Raw genomic sequence first — 24,381 nt, forward strand, 5'->3', positions numbered from 1 at the left:
CTGGTTGAAGGAAACCTTGATGGTACAATAATCCAAATTCGCTGGTAACATTTTACATAACACTGCAAAAATTTAGTTTCCTGAAACACATCATGTACATAAAAAACCAAAACATTCTTGATGCAACTCTTGTTAATAAATAAATTGGCATGCAAGTAAGTTACTTATTCAAGCTTTGCCTTATTTGCACATGTAGAAGAAAGATATTCTTCAATGCTAAGATCTGGATTTTTTAAGAAAAACATATTTTTAATCACAGAATACATAGTGGGGTTGACTATACTGCCAAATCTGTATCCTCATCATCACTTGTTTTTCTCTTCAGTGTACACAGCTTGTTATACCAAGAATGCTAGTCTTTTGAGAGAATTACCTTCTAACAGAGATGCTATTACTATTTGAAATAGCTACCAGCAACTCTGGACAGTTATCAGAATAAAATTCTGAACATGTTTAGAATAAACCCCAGTATTCAAATAAATGTTTTCCTTACTCCAACTTTATCCCACAAAATATACCTGTGGTCTCCAAATCAACATTTAGTACTTCAGAATACTTCAGTGCTGGATCTTTCCTAACTGTCTGCTTTGAGAGAGGTTCTCCTTCTCCTCTACTCTGCCCTGGTGAGACCACATCTGGAATACCGTGTCCAATTCAGAGTCCCTCAGTTCAAGGACAGGGAACTGCTGGAGACAGTCCAGCATAGGGCAACAAAGATGAGTAAGTGAGTGAAGCATCTCCCTTATGAGGAAAGGCTGAGGGAGCTGGGTCCCTCTAGTTTGGAGAAGAGGAGACTGAGGGTTGACCCCACTAATGTTTATAAATATGTTTATTAATGTTTATAAATATATGTTTATAAGATGGAGCCAGGCTCTTCTTGGTGACAACCAATGGTAAGGCAAGGGGTAATGGGTTCAAACTGGAACACAAGAGGTTCCACTTAAATATGAGAAGAAACTAAGAAGAGGAAAAGTCAAACGTTTGTGACCAAACACACGTCAGGTAGATAAAAACGACCTCCCTAACACAAAAAAGCTTTCCGATTTGCTTTCATCAATAGGGATGGCACATTTTAGACATGCAAAACATTGCAGGTTCGTCTGCATTAGCGGCTTTAGTTCTGTTCTGAGGCAGATTTTTCAAGTGATGTCCCCGCTGTCTTCACTCATTGTCCCTTCCCAAGTAACACCCCTCCACCGCCTTCGCTCCCCGCCCCTTGTTGGTGCCCGCGAGCGGTCTCGCAGCTCTCCAGCTGCATCCGCCAAGGTGAAAACTGCGCCAGCGGCGCTCGGGCTACGCCCCCAGCACGGTGCAGGCAGCCCCGGGCGGTCAGTCCCTGGCAGACCGGCAAAGTGCCGCAGGACGGTTCTCCACTCCCCACCCGGACGGCCGCGGCCAACCCCAACCCCCGCGGGCTCAGACGCGACGCTCCCCGCCACCGCCGCTCACCTGTTCCCGGCGCGCCCAGCAGATGCCCGTGCCGCGCCCTGACGTGCGCTTCCAGCTCCTGCCCCGCCACCTCCCCGCAGAAGGGGCACTCGGGCGGCCCCACGGCGAGCTCGGGGCGGCGGGCGTCCGGCAGCCCCGGGTGGGCCGCCTCGATGTGGCGGCGGAGCTCGTCACAGCCCGGGGCGGCGGCGCCGCAGAGCGGGCAGCGGGGCTGGCGGCCCGGGGGCGTGTGCTGCGTGTGCCGCCGCCCCGCCGCCTCCGAGGAGAGCGCCTGCCCGCAGACATCGCACACCACCATCGCGCCACCAACAGCCACCAGCCGCCCCTCCCGGGAAACGAAACCGCCGCACTCCCTCCCAACGGTCGCCCCCGCGCCGGCCGCAGATCGTCACATCCTGCCCGCTGCCTGCTGGGAAGTGTCGTTTTCTTGCCCGGGGCGGGTGGCTGCGCGCGCAGCGCCTGCTGGGAGCGGAGGGGCCCGCCCCCCAGGCCGGTGCGGCGCGCGGCGGGGCGGTGTCCGCCATCTTGCGTCGCGATCGTCTGCCGGCGCCGCGCTCCGGGGCGGAGCGGAGGTTTCTCGTTTGGAGGACGGCGGCGGGCGCCGTGTGTCTTCGCTTTGATGGGTAAGGGCGAGAGGAGAGCTGAGAGCCGGCGGGCGGGCGGGGGGAGGAGGGGCTGTGCCTCTTCCTGGGGCGGGGTGCGGCGCTCCTTGCTGTCAGGCTCCCCGGCGCAGGCCGGTGTCCTGCCTGCTCGGGGGCGGCGGGCAGCAGCGGGCGTTGCCGCGCACGGCAGCTCGGGCCCCCCAGCCGGGGTGGTCGGTGCTGGTATGCAGTGTTGCCGCGCTGTTCTCCGCTGCCTCCTCAGTCAGGGGACTGCCGTCCTCCCGCTTCCCTGCCTGGTGGTGGAGAGGACTTTTCCAGCCCCTCGTCCAGGAACGCGGGTGAGGAGCCCGGCTGGTGGCTCTCAGTGGCCGAGGTAGGTGTCCTCTCGGCCGAGCGAGGGGACTTGTGGTCCGGCTCGGCCCTGCGCCGGAGTTCTGGCTGGTGCGAAGCCCGCGGGTAGTGGCTGGAGACCCGCGCGGCCTCCTCCAGCGCTGCCGGTCGGGGAGGGTGCGGTGGCAGAGCCAGGCGCGGTATGTGGGGAGCCTTATGTAGGCAGGGAGGAAAAAAACCTATTAATCTAGGCACAACAAGTGGGCGAGATGCAGGATGATGGAGGGATTTAGTGTTCAAGCGAGTGTAGTATGCAGAGCAGAAATGCAGACTTCTTTAAATCTAGATGTAGAAGTTGTGAAGCCTGAATTCATTGGGGACTGCCAGTCTTTTTGCCCTTATGATGTCTATACCAAAAGCCTTGTGGGTGGAACGAAACTCTAAATTCATAGGTTTTTGAAAACAGTTTTGATGGTCACATCCTCCCAGTTGTGCTTCTGTAACTCTTTATTGAGCTGGTAACCTGAATTGGGTTACTTTGAATGCATGCTGCTCTTGTTTGGTTCATTGCTTGGCCTGACAGTTTTATTGGTGCAACTAAATTAGTGAGACATGGATGATTAAGGAAGTGGTGAGGGTCTAGGATTAGTTAAGCCAGTAGTGTAGTTGGAAAAAAAAATCTTAAATTGTGCCTCAGAAGTTACATGACGATTACTAGAAAATTGCTTTAGTTGATGGCACACTTAGCATTGTGGTCCAGGGATGGCAGTAGTTTACTAAGGCTCATTCAAAGCAATTGTGTTTGGGTGAAATAGGCTGCTGAGTCCTCAGGGTGTCTTGTTGATGTCAGACTAAGTCTGCAACCTATTTTCCTCTCAGAGTCTGTATTTATTGCTGAGCAGTCCTTGGTACTGCTGGTATAAAAAAATAAATAGTCCCAGCATGGAAGTTGATTGCGAATTCTGCGCAGCTCAAGAGCTGTAGTTTATATGTTCTCATGTATGTTTTCTTGTTGTAGAAGAATTTCAGACAAGTGAGAGTTCATGTAGTGTCTTAATGTTTTTGATAGTGTTTTCTCAAATGAAGGCTGCAATTTTAACTTCAAAAACTAGCGCCGTACTGTTACAACCTTTATCAGTCAGTTTGATCATTTCAGTGGCAGAATCATGTTTTATCACTTTCATCTTTTCGCAATTAATATGCCTGAAATGACAGTCAGATTCTAATCCATCAAAAGAGCTGTTAATTAGATTGAGTCAATCATTTGGTTTAAAATGGAAAAGAGGATGCCTATCTGGATGCTATTGATCCTTAACTTGTTTTTGTGTATAAAGTTTAGAAGGAAATGCAGCATAACCTTTAGATCCTTTGTTATGTCTGTGAGATAAGCATCTTAAAATAATAAAGAAACAATGTAATAAGCTATTAAATGAAGCAGTAATTACTGAAGATTTTCTTGGATTCAGCCTTGTTTTTTAATACATTTAATGTCTCCTTTTTGAGAGGAGGAAGCAAATTCCTTTACTTACTGATAGAATAAAAATTTAGCAACGTAATGTTTGTGCTTTTTGTTTCTTAGTTTATTGTCGTGATTTAACCCAAGCTAGCAATACAACCATGATAGCTACTCACTCACCCTACTCTCCATACATTCTCCTCTCTATAGGGTAGAGAATCAAAAAGGAAGGGAGAAACTTGGATTGAGATAAACACAGTTTAATAAAATAACAAAATACTAATACACTACTAGTAAATATATATATATAAAATAGAAATAGAGTGTAAGATAGAAGATACTCAAGGCTATTCCTCATGAACTCTGTCCACACTGAGCAGCCAGTCCCAGGAAGCAGCACCTGGTCCCTAACAGCTGATCCCAAAGAGAAAAAAAAAGGCAGAAAGGCCCAGAGGCCTCTGTGAAATGGCAAAAGGCTGAACTAAACGTCCCAAACCGAACTCCCCTGGCTCTGACAAAAAGAGTGAAGGTGGTGAAGAAGCGAGAGACACCAGAAGACCCAACTCTCCTTAAATAATGAATCATGATGCTAATGAGATGGAATATTCTTATTGATCAGTCTGGATGTCAGTCAAGCTCTGCCCCATCCATGCCCCCTTTCCGTGATGCCTCACACCTGTAGCCAAAATGCTCAGAATGTTCTTGGTGCTCAGGCCAGAGCCATTCAAAACATTAACTCTGTTATCTCTTGTTCTCAAACTAAGTCCAAATAATGACTGTGCTAACTACGAAAAAGAAAGGTTTCTAACTGTATGAAGAAAATTAACTCATTTTCAGTCAAACCAACACACATTCATAAGACCTGTGACTTCTTGCAGTAGCTTATGTGCTTTAATGAAGTATCTGATCCCTGAGATGATCTGTAGTTTAATCTGTAGTTTAGAAATACCTGTCTAAGTAAAGGTTTTTCTCTGATTCCTACTTAAGAGATTTTTGTTGGTCAACTGGGTATTGCAAGCAGCTACAGGAATATATAGCTGTTGCTGTAGATACTTTTATAGTATGAGAGGTGGCAAGTTTGCTTTGCAGGGTTTGGCCTTTTGGAGTAATTTTTATTTTTTTTTTTTAATAGACAACATGGCAAGCCCGGGTAAGGACAACTTCAGAATGAAAAGTTACAAGAATAATGCACTAAATCCCCAAGAAATGCGCAGACGAAGAGAGGAGGAAGGAATCCAGCTTCGGAAACAGAAAAGGGAAGAACAAGTAAGTATCTTGGTGAGATTCTAACTGTTAAGTGCTTGCGAAGCTAAATTCAGTTATGTGAAAGGACTTGAGCAGATGACCCCTCTGGTGCAGAATTCAAAGTGCCAGGGTGAGTGTCTGTTTTCTGTGCAATCCTGGGGAGCACCAGCTACTTCTTGACAGCATCATAAAACAAATAAGTGAACAGAAACCCTCTTAAGTCACTAGGGCAGAGGAGAGACCCATGTCTTAAGTTCAGTCCTGAGTCTAGGTTTAAACATGTAAGACTGGGCTAAAGGATACTGTTTCTGATAAGGATTAGAAACCTTGCATTTGCTTCTAGAGTTTGGGCCAAAGTTGTACTGTTAGAAGGGAGAGTATTATTTTCATCTCTAAAGCCATACTTCAAATTGCCCAAGAGCTTCTCTGCAACAACTTAGTAAAGTGGTTACCAATTGTTGGTCCCTGAACTGTTAGATCTAACATTCACAGTTGTCCTCATTGGGGTTTTAGTGATCAGAGTACATGGAACATTGTATAATTTAATGGTTCGTGGTAGTTTCTTTTCCCAAAATATTTTTTAGTTTCTTCCCAGGAAAGTAAGAAATGTAGTTTGTTTTACTGCTTGGTCTAAAGTGGCTGAATTTGTCTCAACAACCTAGAGAGTCCACAGGCACTGACCTACAGTCTTCTCTGAGCTGGGAATCCTTACCTTTCTCCTAGGAAAGTGGTGCTACTGCATGGAAGAGTAATTTAAGTGAGTTTGTTCAGAGAAGAGTAGTATGATACTGGAGCATTTGCTTTTCAATGGGTAACTTCATTGCAGTTCCCGCTGAAAGTATTGTTTGTGTATTTTGTAATAAATACTCCCTGGATAAATTATGAAAATAATGGGTGTTTCTTCTGCCACACTGACTTTTGTAACAATTAGAATACTGTTATGTTCTCCTTGATCTTCATTTGCTGGACTGGTGTTTTTCAGCTCTGCTTGAACTGGGGAGAAAAGTTTATGCAGGGAAATGAGGCTGCTTCTGTTCCAGAAGAGATTATAACTGGTAGATAGACTGTGATCCTAAGCAAAAGCGGTTTATACATTTTGAGCTTCTGTGTCCTTCAGTGCTAGAAAGAATGGCTTGTCTTCCAAAAGGAGAGTAGTGTTTCTTCTTCCTTTGTGGGTTTAAATGGAATTAAACCTTGTTTGTGTCCAGGATTCTGCAGCTGTTTTTTGTCCAGGATTGTGCCCAATCCAGAAGTGTGTTGAACAAGGGAGAGAAAGTCTTGTTTCAGGTTCCTGTCTGAAATATGAGTTGATGCAAACATGGAATTGCTTCTGCAGTTTTGGGCATATACAACAGCAGAAACCTAGGTGTCTGTTGACACCCAGAGGACAAAATCTTAAGGATTTAGTAAGAGGTTTCATTATTATGCTTACAGGTGAAGTTTTTAGTCAGTGAACTGAGGTCCTAACATTTATTTTTGAAGATGCCAGCATAACATTCTTAGAATAATAGTTGTAAGTGTAGTATGGAATTAAAGGTAAAAATGTAGGTTTGGTTTCTCAAAGAAAACAGGCTAATATGAGTGTTATGCTTGTATGCCAGAAAATGAAGATGCACTCATTAAACATAGCTTATTAAATACTATTGTGCAGGTATGTATTTTGAGCCTAGGCAGTGCATGCAGCCAATTTTAAAGTGATTGTTGGACATAGAGAATGTTTAATGTTACATAATTTGAAACTTTACCTTGAAGCTACACTATTTTTTTCTGTAACCATATTAAAATGTTTCTGTTTTATTTTTTCTGCAACTGTATATTAAATATAGCTGCTGTTAAATTGTCATGCAAAGAAAGTACATAAATTGTAGTCCTTCTGTTGAAGGGAAGAATGCAGTATGCTGAAACACAAATACTGTTTCAATGCGTATGATTTTAGCCTATTAACTAAAGAGGAAAAAGTATCTTTTAGAATACTGTTTCCTGCCTAAAAATCAATACTGATTTTGAGAGAGAAAAGAGTAAAAGTAAAAAGTTTTATATCTTTTCCTTAGATGTGGAAAAATTCATGGATCTTTGCTAATTAAAAAGAACTTCAGTTTTTTGTGTCTCTTTGAAGTCCTGCAGTGCAGTTTATCGAGATACAAGTATAGTAGTGTTTTTCTCCTGTATGTTCTTTAAATTTTTATGTAGAATTCCATTTGCATGGGTGAGTAGGAAGGTGAGTAGTTGAAATACTTTGACTAGTATTGGTGAGAGCACTTCTTCAAATGTATGTCATCAGTGCTCACTCTTTGGTAATTTCTAATGTCTTCTGAAAATTTCTGCCTTGTTTAGCTGTTTAAACGCCGAAACGTTTCTCTTCCTGGAAATGAAGAATCTATGGTAGAAAGTCCAATTCAGGATCCCGATGTCAGCTCTACTGTACCTATTCCAGAGGTAATTACTTCAGAGTGTGTTTAGAATGTTATCTATTAAGGTGCATGCTACTAGATATAATAAATCATCCTTTTGTTTTTAGGAAGAAGTTATTACCGTAGATATGGTGCAGATGATTTTCTCAGATGATCCTGATCAGCAGCTCACAGCAACTCAAAAATTCAGAAAATTACTCTCTAAAGGTATGTAAACGTTGCATATTTTATTTTCATTCCTTCTGTGTTGTCATTACAAATTTTAATCAGAGTCAGTTAACTTTTAGTTTTGTTTTACTTCAAAATACAGCTTGCTGAAACTTCTAGTTCTGTTTATAGAGAAACGGTGCCAAATCTATTCCGACCTAATGGCTAAATACAGAAAGCTTCATTATTCTGATGTTAAGTCTTTCAGACAAAGTAACAAAAGCAAGGACATTTTTGATTGAAATGTCTAGGTCAGTAATTAACTGCACACTATCATTACTTACAGCACTTGTTGTGGTGATCCAGTTTCTGATTCTTGTTCTGTATTTGAGGGTAGAAAAATTATATAGCTGCCAAAGAAGAGTTGTAACTTGTTTTTCTTAAGAGTGTAAGGCATGCAGTCTTAAATTAATGCTGGTATTTGTATAGCATGATAGGTAAAGTTATGGTTGGGTGTTTAAAATAGTATCTAATCATAATTGCCCTTCCACTGACCTGAGCTACTGACTAAGGGAACAGCGTTTTGTAATGAGTTACTGACATGCCAATGGATAATATTATGTGTTACTATTATTATACATAATAGGGTATTTACTAAATTGCAGCACTTTATGGAGATAATCCTGCAGTCTTCTAAAGTCAAAAGTTTAGCTCCTTCATTTGAGACTAAAATAACTGAATGCTAAAAATTATTGTAAGAATTGAGAATTGTATAATTTTTTTGCATCATACTGGAAAAGTACATTATTTGGTCTTTTTTGTTAGACTTACACAAATGTGGTTTGTTTTTTTTTATTCCCTAGAGCCTAATCCACCTATAGATGAAGTCATACAAAAACCAGGAGTAGTACAGAGATTTGTGAAATTTCTGGAGAGGAATGAGAATTACACCCTGCAAGTGAGTTTGGCTGGTGCAAGTGAATTTGGCTGGTACTGATGGGAAGTTTGGAATGGGATTAGAAACCCTTCAAAACAGCTTTGTAAAGCATGCGATTTTTCTTTTTTTTAATAACCAAATTTAATTACTTTTAACAACCGAATCTGTAAATTTTATTTGTCTAAAATGTCAGTTATTGCCACTTTAATTATGACTTGACTCTTGTGAATTTCATAGTAGTCTTTAGGGTTATATATGCAGCTGGTCAAATACTTGGGTGTTGAAAGCAGAATGTGTTCAAGAGAGTTTCCAGAGTGTTACATTAAGATCATCAGCATCGATGTGTGAGCAGCATCTGTTTGGTTTGGTTTGTGTATATTGTAGTATTTCTAAGTTGAAATCTTGGAAAAAAAAGAAGAAAACAATACAGGAAACTGAGAAGCTTGTATGAAACCCCTTTAGAAAATCGTTGAAAGATACATAACTAATAGTAGGAGTAACTGATTCTGTCTACTTGTGCTATGGCATGGCACTTAGGCCTTATGTACATTCATACCAGAAGAGTTAATATAAACAAAAGGGATTTATACTAGTTAACAGAGATTTGAAAACTTCCTTACAGTTAGTGCTGCAAGCCAAAACCTAAAAATAATTTACATACTGATGGAGCCTATTAAATAGAGATTTTGTCAATGCCAATTACTGTGTATAATAGAAAGTACAATAATAGTAACAATTATTATTCAGTAGAAAGGAAAAAAAGTTGGAAAATTAATCCCTGCAGCTCCCATGTCAAACTGTTCTTCATGAATTTAAGCTTTACTGCTGTGTGGTTTTACATGGTCTTTGTGCTCCTCAACAGTTCGAAGCGGCTTGGGCTTTGACAAACATAGCGTCTGGAACTTTTCTGCACACCAAAGTTGTAATTGAAACGGGAGCTGTTCCAATTTTTATTAAGTTGCTTAGTTCGGAACATGAAGATGTACAGGAGCAGGTAACTGTTTTCTTGGAGTGTTTTATAATTCCTTAAAATTAATTTATGATCCCTTTTTTTTTTTTTTTTTTCCCTCTGATTCTTTCAGGTTTCTTTGAACCTGTTTTTTATTTCATGTTACTGAGTCATTTGAAGAAAGCACCTCATTTCTATTGGGGCATTTACAGGTGGATAGGATGTAAAGCACCATAATAGAAAGAATATAGTATAAAACAATGTGCATTTTTTTTTTCCCTAAGTTATCTTGTAGCTTTATTTCCTGTATCCTTCTGCTCTTTCATCTTACTATGTTACAGTCTTCATTAACATTTTCCTGAACTTTATTTTTTTGTTACATTACATCGTTTGCAACTTTGAGGCAGTTTTATTTAATCTATTACACATAGTGAGCAAATGTAACCAATGAAAAGTGTGCGTGTATCCTTTTTATTGAAAAGCACATGAATCGATATATTTTCATAACAGAAGACTTTCTTTCCTTGAAAGGGTGACTTCAAGTGTAGGTAGTTGACTTTGTGTCAGTTCTCAAAAAATGCAATATAGAAATCAGTAGTCTTCTGAAATGTTGTATTTGGAATGATACTGCTTTTTTGATTCTGTAATATTTGTTGTAAAAATATATACGATCTGTAAAAGTTGATTTGCAAGCATGTTTATATTCACTTGGATGCTTTATTTTTTAAGGCAGTGTGGGCTCTTGGTAACATTGCTGGTGATAATGCAGAATGCAGAGACTTTGTTTTAAACTGTGGAATATTACCACCCCTCTTGGAGTAAGTACTGTAAATTAATACTCTTAACTGTAGCATATAGGTGTAGATAACTGTAAACTTCAAATTAGAATTTATTTGAGAAGAATATAAGCTTTTTTGCTAAATTGAGAATATTTCTTTATTATTATTATTATATTGCTATGAATCTAATGTTTTGGATTGCTTGAGCTTCATGCATATCTTTAATTAGTCCGTGACTGGAAGCTTTCCAATGTTTTTAAAAGGAGAGAAAAGTGTTATTTCACAGGTATGAAATTTCTCTGTTGTGCAGAACTCTGTGTTTTCAGAGTTCTGGATATATAGAGTGGGAGAGATGATTGGAGTCACACTTCGCGTGATTCCAGCTGGCTGGGCAGTAGGCTGGTTTCCTCACCTTTGCCCAGTAGCTCCAAGCTCCACTATCCATTTGCTTGTTGAGATGAGCTGGCAGACGAGTTCTAAGTTACATGAGCTACATTCCACCAGAAGATTTCTCTTCACTAGGAATATAATTGCAGCATTTACTATATGCTTAGAGTAGGATGTAAGGCAGCTTCATCACAGGGAAAAATTTTACATGATACAAATTTTGTTAAATTCATTCTTGCTTAAAATAATAAAATGCTTTAAAACATTCATTAAATAGTTTAAAATAATAGAAGAGAATGTGATTACTTTCCTCGAGGATTTAAAGGATTAACAGTTTTAGACATTTTGGTATGTACCTGAAAATGAACCTGATTTTTCACATGTTGAATCTTTCGCATTCTGTTCAGCAAAAACAGTGAAGTGTTAATTTTTTTAGAAGATCTTTTAAGTTCTAACTTTTTATGGAACTGTTTTTATTATTAATTGCATTATCTGAATGAAAACATCAAAATCAAGTTAAGGGAGAGCTGCATCTCCTAGTGCCTCTAAAGACCTTCAGAAAACATTAATTGAAGAATTTTTTTCATATGAGAAATAGTTTATTTTGTATGCATATACTTGATTTGGAAATGAGATGTCCATGCAAAATAATCTGTTCAGATTCAGTGTATTCTAAGAAAATATTTGCATGTAAGCTATGAAGAGAAATAAATTGAAACTAGTGCCCCGTAATAGGATTTCTTTTCCTGATTTGAGTTACTGTTGGTAATAATAGACATAAAAAGGCTTGCCTTTTCAATAAGAAATTATTATTTTTTATTGTCATCTCTTTTTGACAGACTGTTAACAAATTCAAATCGTCTTACAACAACTAGAAATGCAGTCTGGGCTCTCTCAAATCTCTGTAGAGGAAAGAACCCACCTCCAGACTTCAGTAAGGTATAATAAAGTGTTCATTTTGAGAAATCAGAGAGCTGAAGAAGACTTATGTTTGTAATGTTATAACACACAGAATCTTTGAATCAGGAGATAGACTCAATTTTGTCTTTTTAATGTAATCACACAGCCTTATCCATCTGTTGTATCTGCACAAAATCATCTAATTTGACATCAAATTACTTAAAAACTTGAGATTGTAATTAGTCAGATGCAGTAAATCATTCACTGGTGTGAAATGATGAACAAATAATACATTCAGTCTTAACACCCTTGGGGCTGTGTTTTCTCCAGAACTGTTTTAGAGGATGTGAGTTAAGAGTGAGATTTTTTTTTTTTTTTAATTTTATGGTTACAAGTGCTTGCTGCAGGAGTAAAATGTTGAGTTTTCTGCTCTGTCAGACGCAGTTAAAACAGACTGTGATGACAAAGGTGATTTGCCTGTATACTCTGCCATTCCTCCTCTCTCCAGTATGTGCTTTTGAATATAGTAAGACTGTAGAGGCTAGTGGGAGTATTAGCTCCTTATTTTCAGTATGAAATTGATTTCTGGTGAGTTTAATGACATTAGAAGATGGAACTTTGGATATGCTGGTAGAAGAGACTGAGGTTAAAGGATCATGAAAGATAATCTGGAGACGGTTCATGTGTGTTGAAGCTTACCTCATGGCATAGTAATTACTGTTGTTGCATTTTAATAGTTCTGGCAGAGATTTCTGCTAAAAGGTGGGATTTCTGATGTCAGTTAATCAATCACCTCGCAATTTTTCTGCCTAAGTTACATCCTTCAGTAGCATGTTGTTCTGGTAGTAAAAAACCAACGAGATTTCTTGCTGCTTAAGCCCTTTGCAATAGCACGGGTTGGACACATAAAGTAGGCTAAATTGTGTAACTGATGCAAGATAAAGAATTATATTCTACAAAGAATGTGAAATTCCCAAGCCATACAGCTGAAACCTGTCGTGTTCCAAGTGGTGCTAAGATGGTCATGTTCATTTGGCTCTGTTCGAAACTTGTAGGAGGTTAAGGCCAGAGAGTTGCAGTGAGAAGGGAAGTCAGCTGTTGCTTGTTTGGTTTGGTACAGTGAATGTTAAGTCCCTTCTGAATCACTCTGAGTTTCTTTGTGGTAAAAGAGTTGTAAATTGGTTGTTACAAATAACCTCCAGTCCTCCTACAAAGACACCAATATAAAAAAAAAAATCACTTCTAAATTCTGTTCCCCAAGTGATTCAAAAAAGCATCTGTAATTCCTGGTCATCTGGTTACCTGTAAAAACAGGTGTTTTTTGTTTAAGCTGAACAGTTATATACCTAGTATAATATCTCTGAATAAATAGGCTGTGAATCAGAATTTATCCAAATTGCCAGTTTGAATTGAATATCTTGTTTATTCAGGAAGTGTTCTTCATAGGTCCTGATTCATTAATGAGCTCCTATGCTTTGGGAGTAAATAGTTTTTCACCTTTATGCTTTTGCAGAAAGTTCTCTGAAACCCGAAAAATATGCAACACCTAATTTTATGCAAAATTTTTCTTTAACCTAGGTTGCTCCTTGCTTAAATGTTCTGTCAAGACTGTTGTTTAGCAGTGACCCGGATGTTTTAGCAGATGCTTGCTGGGCCCTCTCTTACCTTTCAGATGGTCCCAATGATAAAATTCAAGCTGTTATTGATTCTGGAGTGTGTCGAAGATTGGTAGAGCTGCTGATGTAAGTCTTCACCTAATAAATGTCTTTACAGTACTGATAATATTCATGAATTCAAACTGAGTTTTTTATTTTGTGAGAAGTGATGAACATTAATTCATTCTGAAACCTTTTCATTTGCTTGCTAGGTTGCTTGGCTTCTGGGATTTCTTTCTGAGATTGACAGTGAAAAAAAGTTTTCCCAATTAATTCCTTTATATTCTTTAAAACTTAGTGTAGAATTTCATTTACATGGAGAAATAGAAAGGTCAAGACTGAAGACCAAACTTGAATTGTAAACTAATTTCTTAGCTTTTTTTTTTTTTTTTTAATTTCACTCTTCCGTTTTGTTTTCTTTTCTACGGGATGTAGTTGCAATACAGACAGTTCTTGGACTCACAAAGTCCAGAGGCAGGCGTGTGCCACTTTTGAACTGTTCCACTATATCTGTTTTATGGTTCATTATTTTCCTAGAAAGGGAGAGTAAATCCCTGTGTTCACATGGGGGCGGCAGAGCAGGTCAGGGATACTAGTTCCCAGCACTGGCAGCTCAGCACAGTTGCCCATGATAAGCTCATTTGTACAGCTCTCAGGAAAGGGCGAGACTGCTTTTTCTCTTAGAGATGCTTTACCACAACTGAGTAGATTTCCTTCCCTCACACCTCAGGCTTTGTGTACTGACTTCTAGGGTTATTGGCTTACAAAAGGGGAAAGATGCCTTACAAAGGGGTACTGCTAAATTTTAGTATATAGCTAATAAAACCCCTTCTGTTTCTGTGGCTACTGAATAATGCAGGTTCTGCTATTGTATTAAATCGTCCTTGAGCTGGGTGAAATGAATCTGCTGGGCAAATAGATTGCTCTAAGTTGTGTTGTTCCACAGAGATGCCCTTTCCTTGACTCAGCAATTCAGCTATGGGCTTGTAGTTGTTAAACTTGGCTAACTAGGGGAAAAAGTGTAAGAAGTAATGTAGCGTTTACTACGCTACATTAATTTAGCACCTGAAGTTAAACGTTGTTTACTGAAAATGTAAAATTATACTTGAACACTTGGTAATATCAAGTGATTTAATATTTGTCTCCAGGCATAATGATTACAAGGTGGTATCCCCTGCATTAAGAGCAGTTGGAAATATTGTTACTGGAGATGATATCCAAACACAGGTAAGACTGGTTCATTTAAGAAAAATGATTGGCACGTGGAAAAATGAATACAGAATTCTGTAGAAATTCATTGTAACAAAATACGTATCTAGTACAGGTGTCTGCATATTGCAGTAAAAGAGGCACTCTACAAATCCACATTATTTATTTGACAGTCAGTTTAGACTGTTATTTTAGACATAAAATTACTGCAAGAATAAACATTTTCTTACAGCACTATAGGCAGTGGATTGCTTTATTCTTCTAAGATACCTTGAATGTTGCTTCCCATTCATGATGCAAGTAACTTTTTTTTTTTTTCCCTCCTTAGTGAAGGTTCAGTTATTTATTAGCATGCCCTTTTTTAAGTCTTCAAATGCAGTCAAAGTTTTTGCTTGTAAGCAAAGGTCATATTTGGTTTGTCCGTTAATTTGTATATGATAGTCTTACTGATGCAGTTTGTTCTAAAGATTTGTCTTTAGTCAATGGAATAGATTTTGATGCCATGGAGGAAATACTAAGGTCCGGGTTTAAAGAAAATTGTGTCTAAACAACTGTCAGAACTAGTGTAAAGGGAAAATAAGGAAATAATTTGACTATTTAATTTGTTTTGAGCTCTATAGGAGAGGATTTTGCTAAGGAATTAAATAGAAAACATCTGTCTCTTCAAAAACAAATGAACAAAGAACTATACAAACTGAATTTACACTTCTCAGTTATTCATATTCTAACCTTAAGCATATTCATATTCTAACCTTTAGTCTTGCTGTCTTTAGTCTTGTGGTCTGGACTTAATTGAGGGCAGATTCTTTCAAATTGGAGTGTCAATGACGAGACAATCCAGCATCATTAAGCACTTCAGTTTTGCAGGACATCATCTGTCATACTTTGTGTAGTGTAAATGTGTTGCAAAATCTGCTTTTATGTATCTATATTGCACAACCCAAATTTCAACTTTTAAATGATTTTAGGTGATTCTAAACTGCTCTGCATTACCTTGCCTCTTGCACTTGCTTAGTAGTCCCAAGGAATCTATTCGAAAGGAAGCGTGCTGGACTGTTTCGAATATTACTGCAGGAAACAGAGCTCAGATTCAGGTAAAGCCTGTATATTTGTTATTTGGTTGGGTTTGTTTTCGTTTTACTACCTCACTTGGCTTTCTTTCACAAGGAGAAATATGTAGATACTACATTCACTCTGCATTGGGTCTCTTCAAACCAAAATGATTCTATGATTATTTATGTTAGTCCTGTCTGTAGTTTTACCTAACTTTAATGTTTTTTTTCTAAATTTTGAAACTTAAATATAAACTTTAAATATTCTCTTAGATCTAATATCAATAGTTGTTATTTTTCCCTGTGGGAGCATCATCTGCTGATATATTCTCTTTAGTTTTGTTCTGCATTATAATATACATGTTAAAGTAATAAGCAATTTTTCCTTTTATTAAAAGTTGAAACCATCTTGTACAAATTAGTCCAGTGAAAAGTGGATGATTCAGCCAATTTGGAAATGTCCAACATTTTGCTTGGATAAAAAAACCTGCATGATGTCATCAATACTGAGTTGTGTTCTTGTGGAAACTACTACGTCCTGACTATTGCTCCAGGTGTCTGGAGTTACCTGAAAAAAGGTTCTGTTTGACAAAAATGAGAATTCTGAATCAGAGTACATATTTCAATATGATTTTTTTTTCCCCTTATGCTTCAGTCAGGGATGAAAATGTTACTTCTTGATGTCATTTAAAATGTATAATACAGTTTTCAATTATAGACATAGTCTTTCTGTGGAGACCACAAACGTGAACAAAATGGACAAAGTGAAGTTTTGTTCTCAGGCTTGATCTGCAGTTCAAAACCTCAGGTTTAGTGTTTGTCATATGATTTTTAAATGGGCATATCCAGAAAGCAGTATTCTGTCCACTAGAAACAGAGATATCAACAAAGAAAATACTCTGATCGCTACTGCAGTGCAAGGTTGGAGTAGTTCTGAATTTCAGTTTGGTTGCTCTAGTTAGTGTGGTGCTTTCTAACAAAACATTGTTTACTTTTATATCAGCAGGCATCACTGATTCTTGTAGTGAAGGGTATTAATGTTCTTTTTCTGTGTGTACTAAATATTAATTAACACAAAATATTATCATTTCACCTCTTAGGCTGTTATAGATGCAAATATTTTTCCAATACTGATTGAAATTCTTCAGAAAGCTGAATTTCGCACCAGAAAAGAAGCGGCGTGGGCCATAACTAATGCGACATCAGGAGGAACCCCTGAACAGATTAGGTAAATTTGTATATGTTAATGTTTTCTCTGCCAAAGCGTCTTGTTGAAGGTATTTTTATTTCTGCATTTGAATCCTGACAAACATAGCAAGAAAATCCTAACCATAACTGTGATTCCTTGAAACTCTGTACAGAGACTAAACATGTAGAAATTCAGAAAAAAATGAATGAAATATATGCAGTAGACTTAATAACAAATTGACTGGTACTGCTTTGTTTCAGTGATATTACACCTAAAGCTTTCACAAGGTTATCTTCCAGAGTTGATGTTAGATTGTCAAACACAATTGGAACAAGTTAATGAACAATTTCAGTATTTGAAAATGGAAATTTTTGGGAGACTTGTTTCAAAAGCTTACACGATGGGTTTGTATCTTTTTGTGGAGAGACTTCAGGAATTTTAGTGGATTTTAAACCCACTATCAGTATTTTAAAACAGATACCTGAATTCTTTTTTTCAAAATTTGATTTGATTAAAAGTTACTGTCAACAGCTATTTATATGCTGCAAAAATTGGACTTCTTGAATGACTGGAATAAAATACTCTCTGGTTTCTCTGAAAACCATCAGCATAGCAATCAGTGTGAATCAGTAGTTGATAAATGGATTAAAACTGATAGTGTATTATTTGAAAACAAGAACTGAAAGTGTGATGTGGTAAGTCTTCCAGCACCCTGGGGAGATCTGTTGCAATAAGTGAATTCTGATTTATTTGAAATGTAAACAATCCTCGTTTTCTTATAACCACTAAGTTTTATCAGAGTTCAGGAAAGTTTCTTGATTTTTATTTTTTTTTTTTTTTCGCTGTTACTATGATTGTTTGCAGAATGTGACATCTTAAAATTTAGTGTATTTTAAGTAAATTTTAATTCAGGATTCTCAAACAATAGATGTGCATGTAGTACCGTAGAAGTAGCTTCTTGTCACAAAATACAGTTATGTTATTTATGTCATGACATTTTTGCCATTTTAACTGCTATCTAACTGAGGGATGATTTAAAACCGCTAAGTAAACTATAGTTAAGCAACCTTCTGATGCTGGCAAAGATTACTCTCTTTATTTTACTTGCACACTAGAAACAAGGACACAGGTTCTGACTTTCAAAGTTCCTACACCATTTTGTGCAAAATTGGGACAAGGAAAAGGGTACTCAGAATACAAATATCTTTTATGTATTTACAATTATGTTCTTCCTTTAAAGTAGGTAATGCTAATTGCTCAATGGGCTGCTACTGTGGACTGTGTTAGTATAGAGCAGTGTCTAGTGTTCTTATTTGTCTCTAATGTGTTTACTTGGCATTTTTGCCACTACAAAATTTCAAATGTCTGAGAAAAGAACTTACTGCTAAAACTAACTTCTTTTCTTCTATTCAGTTAAACCCATCTGAAGAAGATAGGTGAAAAGGAATTGAAAAGACTACAAATTCCAAACATGCACATTAAATTTTCTCATTAGGATGAATTAGACTATTTATTGAATTTCAGACTAAGATTATCTTTCTGTTCTATTTTAGAATTTTTTTAATCCAGCCACTTCTTTTAGCAAAATTAAGGACCAATAGTGATAGACAGGCATGTCAGAATAAATGTGCAGGATTAACATCCTTTCTTTCCCGCCCACCTCCTCTTTTTTCTGCTCTTATAAAGGTATTTGGTAGCACTAGGTTGTACCAAGCCTCTTTGTGACCTCCTGACTGTGATGGATTCAAAAATAGTACAAGTGGCTTTAAATGGACTTGAAAATATTCTGCGTCTTGGAGAACAGGAGTCCAAGCAAAATGGAATGGGCATTAATCCTTATTGTGCTCTTATAGAGGAAGCATATGGTAAGAAATTACTTGTTTTGAAACTGCATACCTGAACTTCTTTGTTTCAAGCTGTAAAAACAAAACCATTGTGAACCATGAATAGGTAAGTTTAATAGTAGAATTTTTATTTCAAGCATAAGTGGATATCGAAGCATCATAAATTAAGTAACGTAACATGGTGGAAAAAGTGGTTAAATGTGGAAAACCTGTGAATATTTTTGTCTGTGGTCAGTGTATGAAATGTGCCTCTAGAGAAACTTTCTCAGAAATACACAGATATCCTAGTCTGCTGGAGCCATGGTTTGCATAAGTTCAACAGCTAGTCCTAAATATAGTTTTATTATTTTAACCATATATTCCCATTTGGTACAGTTTCATTACCAACAGAGATGTGAGATCAGAGGGTTTTTTTGCTTACTCCCAAAGTCTATCACTTTTTAACAATAGTAAATATCAGTAATAGAAAAATCAGCTTCAGATCATGAAATTAAATAAGTTTCTACTTATTTCTGAAAGTATTTTGTTCTATTTATTCTTGTAAGACCTGTTGAATTAAACCGCATTTTAAAGGCAGGGTATCAAAACTAAAATGACATTTGTGGGCTTTCGTGACTGGGATACTTTTGATTTAACTTTGAAACTGTCTCAATAACGAATCTGATGTAATTTACGGAGACTTGAATTTTCATGGTGTCTGACAAAACAGAATTGGCAGACATTTGTGTTTCAGGAACTGCCAATAACAATTCTATTTGACTGCACTATATCTGGCTAAATGGTACTGACTTTTCTGTAAAGCAGCTTTGAAATCCGAATTCCCTGTTAGAGTTGCATTTCTAAAATCAAGCGCATACTCAGACAACATACTTTGCGGTCTGACATCTAAGAGGAAAAAGTACTGAATACTTTAATGGAATTTATTCTGTTCCAGATTTTGAGTCTGTTCACAATTTCAACTACTGAATGTCTAGGTTCATTTTTTCCTTTACCATTTAAGTGTAGGCTGCTGAAGCTGCGGAGTGGAAGTTCAGTAGGGGAAACAGCTGATTATGTCACTCTCATTGCTTTGGCCTCTATAGTCACCAGAAGGGATCATATGAACTCTTTCTAATCCATCTTAAGAGAAAACTGAATTGTCTTAAATAGTTAAAAAGGAGTTTTGAGTCAGCTGACTGCCAAGCACTGAATTCTGACAGCAGAACAGAGGTTATGTCCTCTAGCTTGCAAACAGTAAGTCTTTGGAAAACTAATATCTTCAAATCTTGAATTTGAAAAAGGATACTGAACTCTGCTCAGTGACAGCTTCATAATAGGGGGTAGAATTCAGTGTTGGGGAAGGCAAAAGGAGTAAAAGAAAAGAAATGGAGATATTGAAAATTGCTACAGCAAACAGCTTTATGCTATCTTAATTCTATACAGATACAATTTCTTTGTAGGTATGGCATATTTCTCTGTAGATAGTACAGCCTCCTCCTTTTCCTTAGTTTAACTGATATCCATTTAACATAGTTTTAAAATTAGTTTGGACTGCAGAGAATGAAGATTAGAAATACATGGCTTAGGAAATTAAGAAATTAAGAATCAGTGATATCAAATAAAATGAGAATGATTTGGGGTTCCATTTTTTAATCTAAGAAATACCACTAAGTTTTCATACTATAAGATGTTTTCCTTTGCATTCATCATTCTTTTAAGCAACTAGATTTTTAAAATGTTTTGTTTCGAATTTAGGACTTGATAAAATTGAATTCCTTCAGAGGCATGAAAACCAAGAGATCTACCAAAAGGCTTTTGAACTCATAGAGCATTACTTTGGTGTCGAAGAAGAGGACTCCAGTATTGCACCTCAGGTGGATGAAAGTCAGCAGCAGTTTGTGTTTCAACAGCAGGAGGCTCCAATGGAGGGGTTTCAGCTGTAAACTACTGAACTGAAGACAGCTGTAAAACGTAAACACTTGCTGGGTTTTGGGGTTTTTTTTCCTCCCAGAGGTCTTTTCTTTATGGCCAAAGCTAGAGGAAAAGTTGAATATGTTTTGCAGAAATAGATGAAGAAGCAGCTCATGCACTTTTATATATTCTGTTAGGTACAACTGTTCTTTGTTTTGTATTTGTGTTTTTCATTATCTCATATGTACAGAAAACAACTGTGAGTAATCATGTCTAAAGTAAAGCATTAAATGTGATTCAACAAGAACTGTTAAGCTAAGACTTGGTAGGATTTTAGGTAGTGGTTCTGAATTTTCCACTTAGTCTCAAACTGCATATCAGCAATACAGTTACTGACAGTTGTATTTTTGGCAGTAGGCTTGACTTGCCCAGTCTCTATTAAATCTACCTCTTGTATTGAAGCAAAAACGTTGCTTCAGAACTAAGACATGAAATAAAGATGAGCTTGTAAGAAGCTGAATTGGAATGTGAAAAATATTTATTTAAATTGTGAAACTTTTATGCATTACTTACTTTACAACACACTGTTGGAATTTAATTATAAACTGTATTTAAAGACATAATAGATATACATATATAATGCTAATTACCTAATATAATATTGAATATATTTAAAAGCTTTTTCTGAATTATGTGGGAAGAGGACTATTTCAGAGGTTTTCAAATTGAAATCAGCAGGGAGCTCGCTGGTCATTTGATGTTGGCTCTGTAATTAAAGCTGCTAAATGGCATTAAAAGTCAGCCACAATGACAGTACTTTGCTGTGGAAGCAGTTGCTGTAGTTACCACAAGAATGCTGTGATTATGAATGACAGAGATGGTGATATGCACAAACCACCAAGCAGAGAGTTTACAGCTGTCTCCTGTCAAACTGTGGTAACACTGCTTTAGTTTGAGAAACATTGTGATGTTTGCCTTTCTAGTACTGTAGCTTCTTAGAAGTTTAGACAGTAGATGTTACTTTTTTTTTTTTTGACCAAATATGCTACTGCCACTTGAATTGTTCTCTAAGTTACTAACTTGGTTTTCTTTTGGTAAGACAATAGAAATACTGCAGTGAAGAATGAATAGTGAATCACTCCAGTTGAAGGAAAAGTTTGTTGTACTGTAAATAGCATTAAGTATGTGGACAGCAAAACTAGCTAGAAGTTACTGTCATCTACATATGTAGGCTCTACAATATACAGTGTTTGCTGTTAAACACTAAAAGAAATAGAATACTAATATTTACACTAATAATTTTGAATACAGAAAAATGTATACTCTGCTTAGACTCGTATATAATTAGTGTTTCTGGCATATTAATAGTACATCTCATTTGGAGAAATTAGTACTTTGGGTTAACTCTAAAGTATGATTATTTTTTTTAACCTGTAATTAATGTATTAACTCCTGGATTAAGTGAAATCTTTGACATATGAGAGCATTTCATGCTTCATAAACAGCTTCAATTTAAACTTCAGATTACTTACCCATGGCACTGTGCTTGTCACTAAACAATATTTTAATGCACTGAAAAATACAGGTTAAAGGTGGTATCATTTACAGTACCATTTTATCTTTAGAATTTTTTTTACATGCAAGTTAAGATTTTTAAGATGTTTAACTTTGTTACAGCAATATATACCATATTGTAATTGAATGTGGGACTTGAAGTGGATTTTAAGGTTAATGGTTGGTTTTGACTAAGGTGTAACTGGGAGAGAAGAAACCTCTTTTTAGTGGAAGACAGAAGTGTAAGAAGTGTATATAAGAGTGCTCTTACTTTATGAACTCTGAATAATGAGATATTTTAGCAAGTGACACTTGAAACCTAGATTTGTACAGCATACAAGAGTTTTGAATAGCATGATAATACTGAGTACAGCTGCCAAATTTTCATGTAATGTTAGATGATTGTATTCGTGCCCTTTTTACTCCCATAGTTTTAAATTTTCATATACTGACCTTCCTTCCCCCCATCTGTTCAGAGTACAGGGTAACAATCATGGAAACCTACCAGGATTACTAGTAAATGCTGAATTTCAATGTTCTTCTAATGTAAGAAAATTATTCAGGTAACAGGGTATTCTGTTCTTTCTAACAACCTTCTTTTGATAATACTACATAACCAGCTGTGCCTGCTTTTTATTTGGAGAACCCTGTAAAAATTGCATTTATAAGCCTCTCTAATTTAAACCAAATCTGAACTATAAAAATCTTGAATAAAAGACTTGAAAATTCAGAAAAGAGGGGACACTTAAAGTATTATATTTGTTTTGAAAGAATGTCTTCAGTTTTGTGGCAATTTAAGTGTGAATGGTTAGTGACTGCACTTTATGCATTTAGATAAACTGTATTTCATGCCTCTGATCCATTTAAATGTAACAATTTAAAAGGGAACTAAAATGGATGGCCTTTGGCTACTGAAAACCATTATTTAAACTCAACATTTGGTTTACCCTAAAATTGTTAAAAAATAATAATGAAAATTCTTCTTTAAAGGATAAACATATAGGATGGCCTCTTCTATTTGATCACTGGGTTTACAACATGCTTTGTTAAAAGCAATAAATGAACAATATAAAAACAGATGATGACTTAAGGTCAGCTCTGGTATAGTCATTTGCAGACAGGGGAATGAACATGATGATGTTGCCTAAACAGATGAAACCAGTGTGGATAAAAGGAAAGAAGTAACCAAGACAAGAAAATCTCTTTAAGTTTGGCATTTCGTTTGGAATCTGAAGTGCCCTGTCAGTTACCAAGTTTGTTTAAAAGTACAGGGTTTTGGTTGTTTTGGTTTGGGTTAAAAGGGTACCATTTGTTCTGTTTAAATGTGAATACTAACTATCTAATCTATGCAACTATGCAAAGCATAAGATTTTTTTAGTTCCCTACTGTTGATACACTGAATCATATCTAATTTTTTCATAATTGCACTTTTGTCTGAGGACTGGTTCATACAGCTTTTTCATTTTCTAGTATTTGCTTTAAACACTGTTGCTAGCAGCAATCAGAAAATAGTAATGTTGGCACAGAAATATGTTAGCTGTAGAACAAGTTTGCAACTGGAAAATATTTATTGTTGGGTCTGTCTTTGAAAAAAACATAGAAAAGATGCACTATTGTCTTTCCTCCAGGGTTAGTTCTCAGTTTAAATTTTTTAAATTGTACAGCTGAGGATTTTTGTAATAGGTCTGCATATTGATAGGTGAAGTTTAACTCTGACTCCAAGAGTTCACTGAAATCTGGAATGAGAAATTTCAGTTACTTGTGGCACAATATCTTCATATAATGTGTGGAAACTAAAATACCTATACTAACTTCCAATAGTAATAGTGCATCTTTAAATCCAGGCCAAAGGCCCATTACTGTAACAGAACACATATGAGTAGTATGCAATATTATGGAATGTTAAATCTCCAGATACCATGCAGAAACCAATAAAACCTATTTTACACGTTTCTTGTATTTCTTTAGTGTTTCAATAAGTGTGGCTTCCTAAACTAGAAAACACAAATGCCATTTTGAATACAGCATTCAGGCAAGTGAATTCAAACTGGGTTATTTGTGCACTGTAAAACTACACACTTTCACCAGACAGAAAACTTTTGGGTTTCAAATGTGTTTTGTCAATATCTAACCAAACATACACTTGTACAATAATCACAGTCCTGTCTCTGCCCGCAGAACTGATCACTTTGAGAATTCCCGTGAAGTTTATAGGGACTTGAAAATTTGTGCAATTGTGAGGCCCTTTCCCCTCCCTTCCCTTCTCGGAACCTTTTCTTCTCAGTGTTTAAGATTTGTAATATCCTGGCTGATTACAGTTTGTTCTTTATTTAGATTTACAGAAGTGAATTGCATAAGTCTCCTTATTTTTGCAGTTTTCATACCTCTGCTACTGC

At 37.2% G+C, this 24,381-nt stretch overlaps 1 protein-coding gene across 2 annotated transcripts; it reads left to right on the forward strand.

The window, feature by feature from the left end:
- The first annotated feature begins 1,455 nt into the window (after positions 1-1,455).
- On the forward strand, positions 1,456-23,928 carry KPNA5 (karyopherin subunit alpha 5). 2 transcript variants are annotated; one of them, XM_080340924.1, is made up of 14 exons: positions 1,456-2,072; positions 4,970-5,103; positions 7,417-7,518; positions 7,601-7,700; positions 8,504-8,598; positions 9,440-9,571; positions 10,256-10,344; positions 11,532-11,631; positions 13,171-13,334; positions 14,396-14,474; positions 15,425-15,550; positions 16,609-16,736; positions 18,384-18,562; positions 20,276-23,928. In XM_080340924.1, the coding sequence occupies exons 1-14, from the start codon at positions 1,472-1,474 to the stop codon at positions 20,461-20,463; spliced, it is 2,217 nt and encodes a 738-aa protein (XP_080197050.1). In that variant the 5' UTR covers positions 1,456-1,471; the 3' UTR covers positions 20,464-23,928. The 2 variants fall into 2 exon arrangements, with proteins under 2 accessions (XP_080197050.1, XP_080197051.1); XM_080340925.1 differs by having other exon boundaries at positions 11,532-11,626; positions 13,265-13,334.
- Positions 23,929-24,381: the final 453 nt, after the last annotated feature.

This window comes from Nesoenas mayeri (genome assembly GCF_963082525.1).
Source record: "Nesoenas mayeri genome assembly, chromosome: 3".
NCBI classification, from domain to species: Eukaryota; Metazoa; Chordata; class Aves; order Columbiformes; family Columbidae; genus Nesoenas; species Nesoenas mayeri.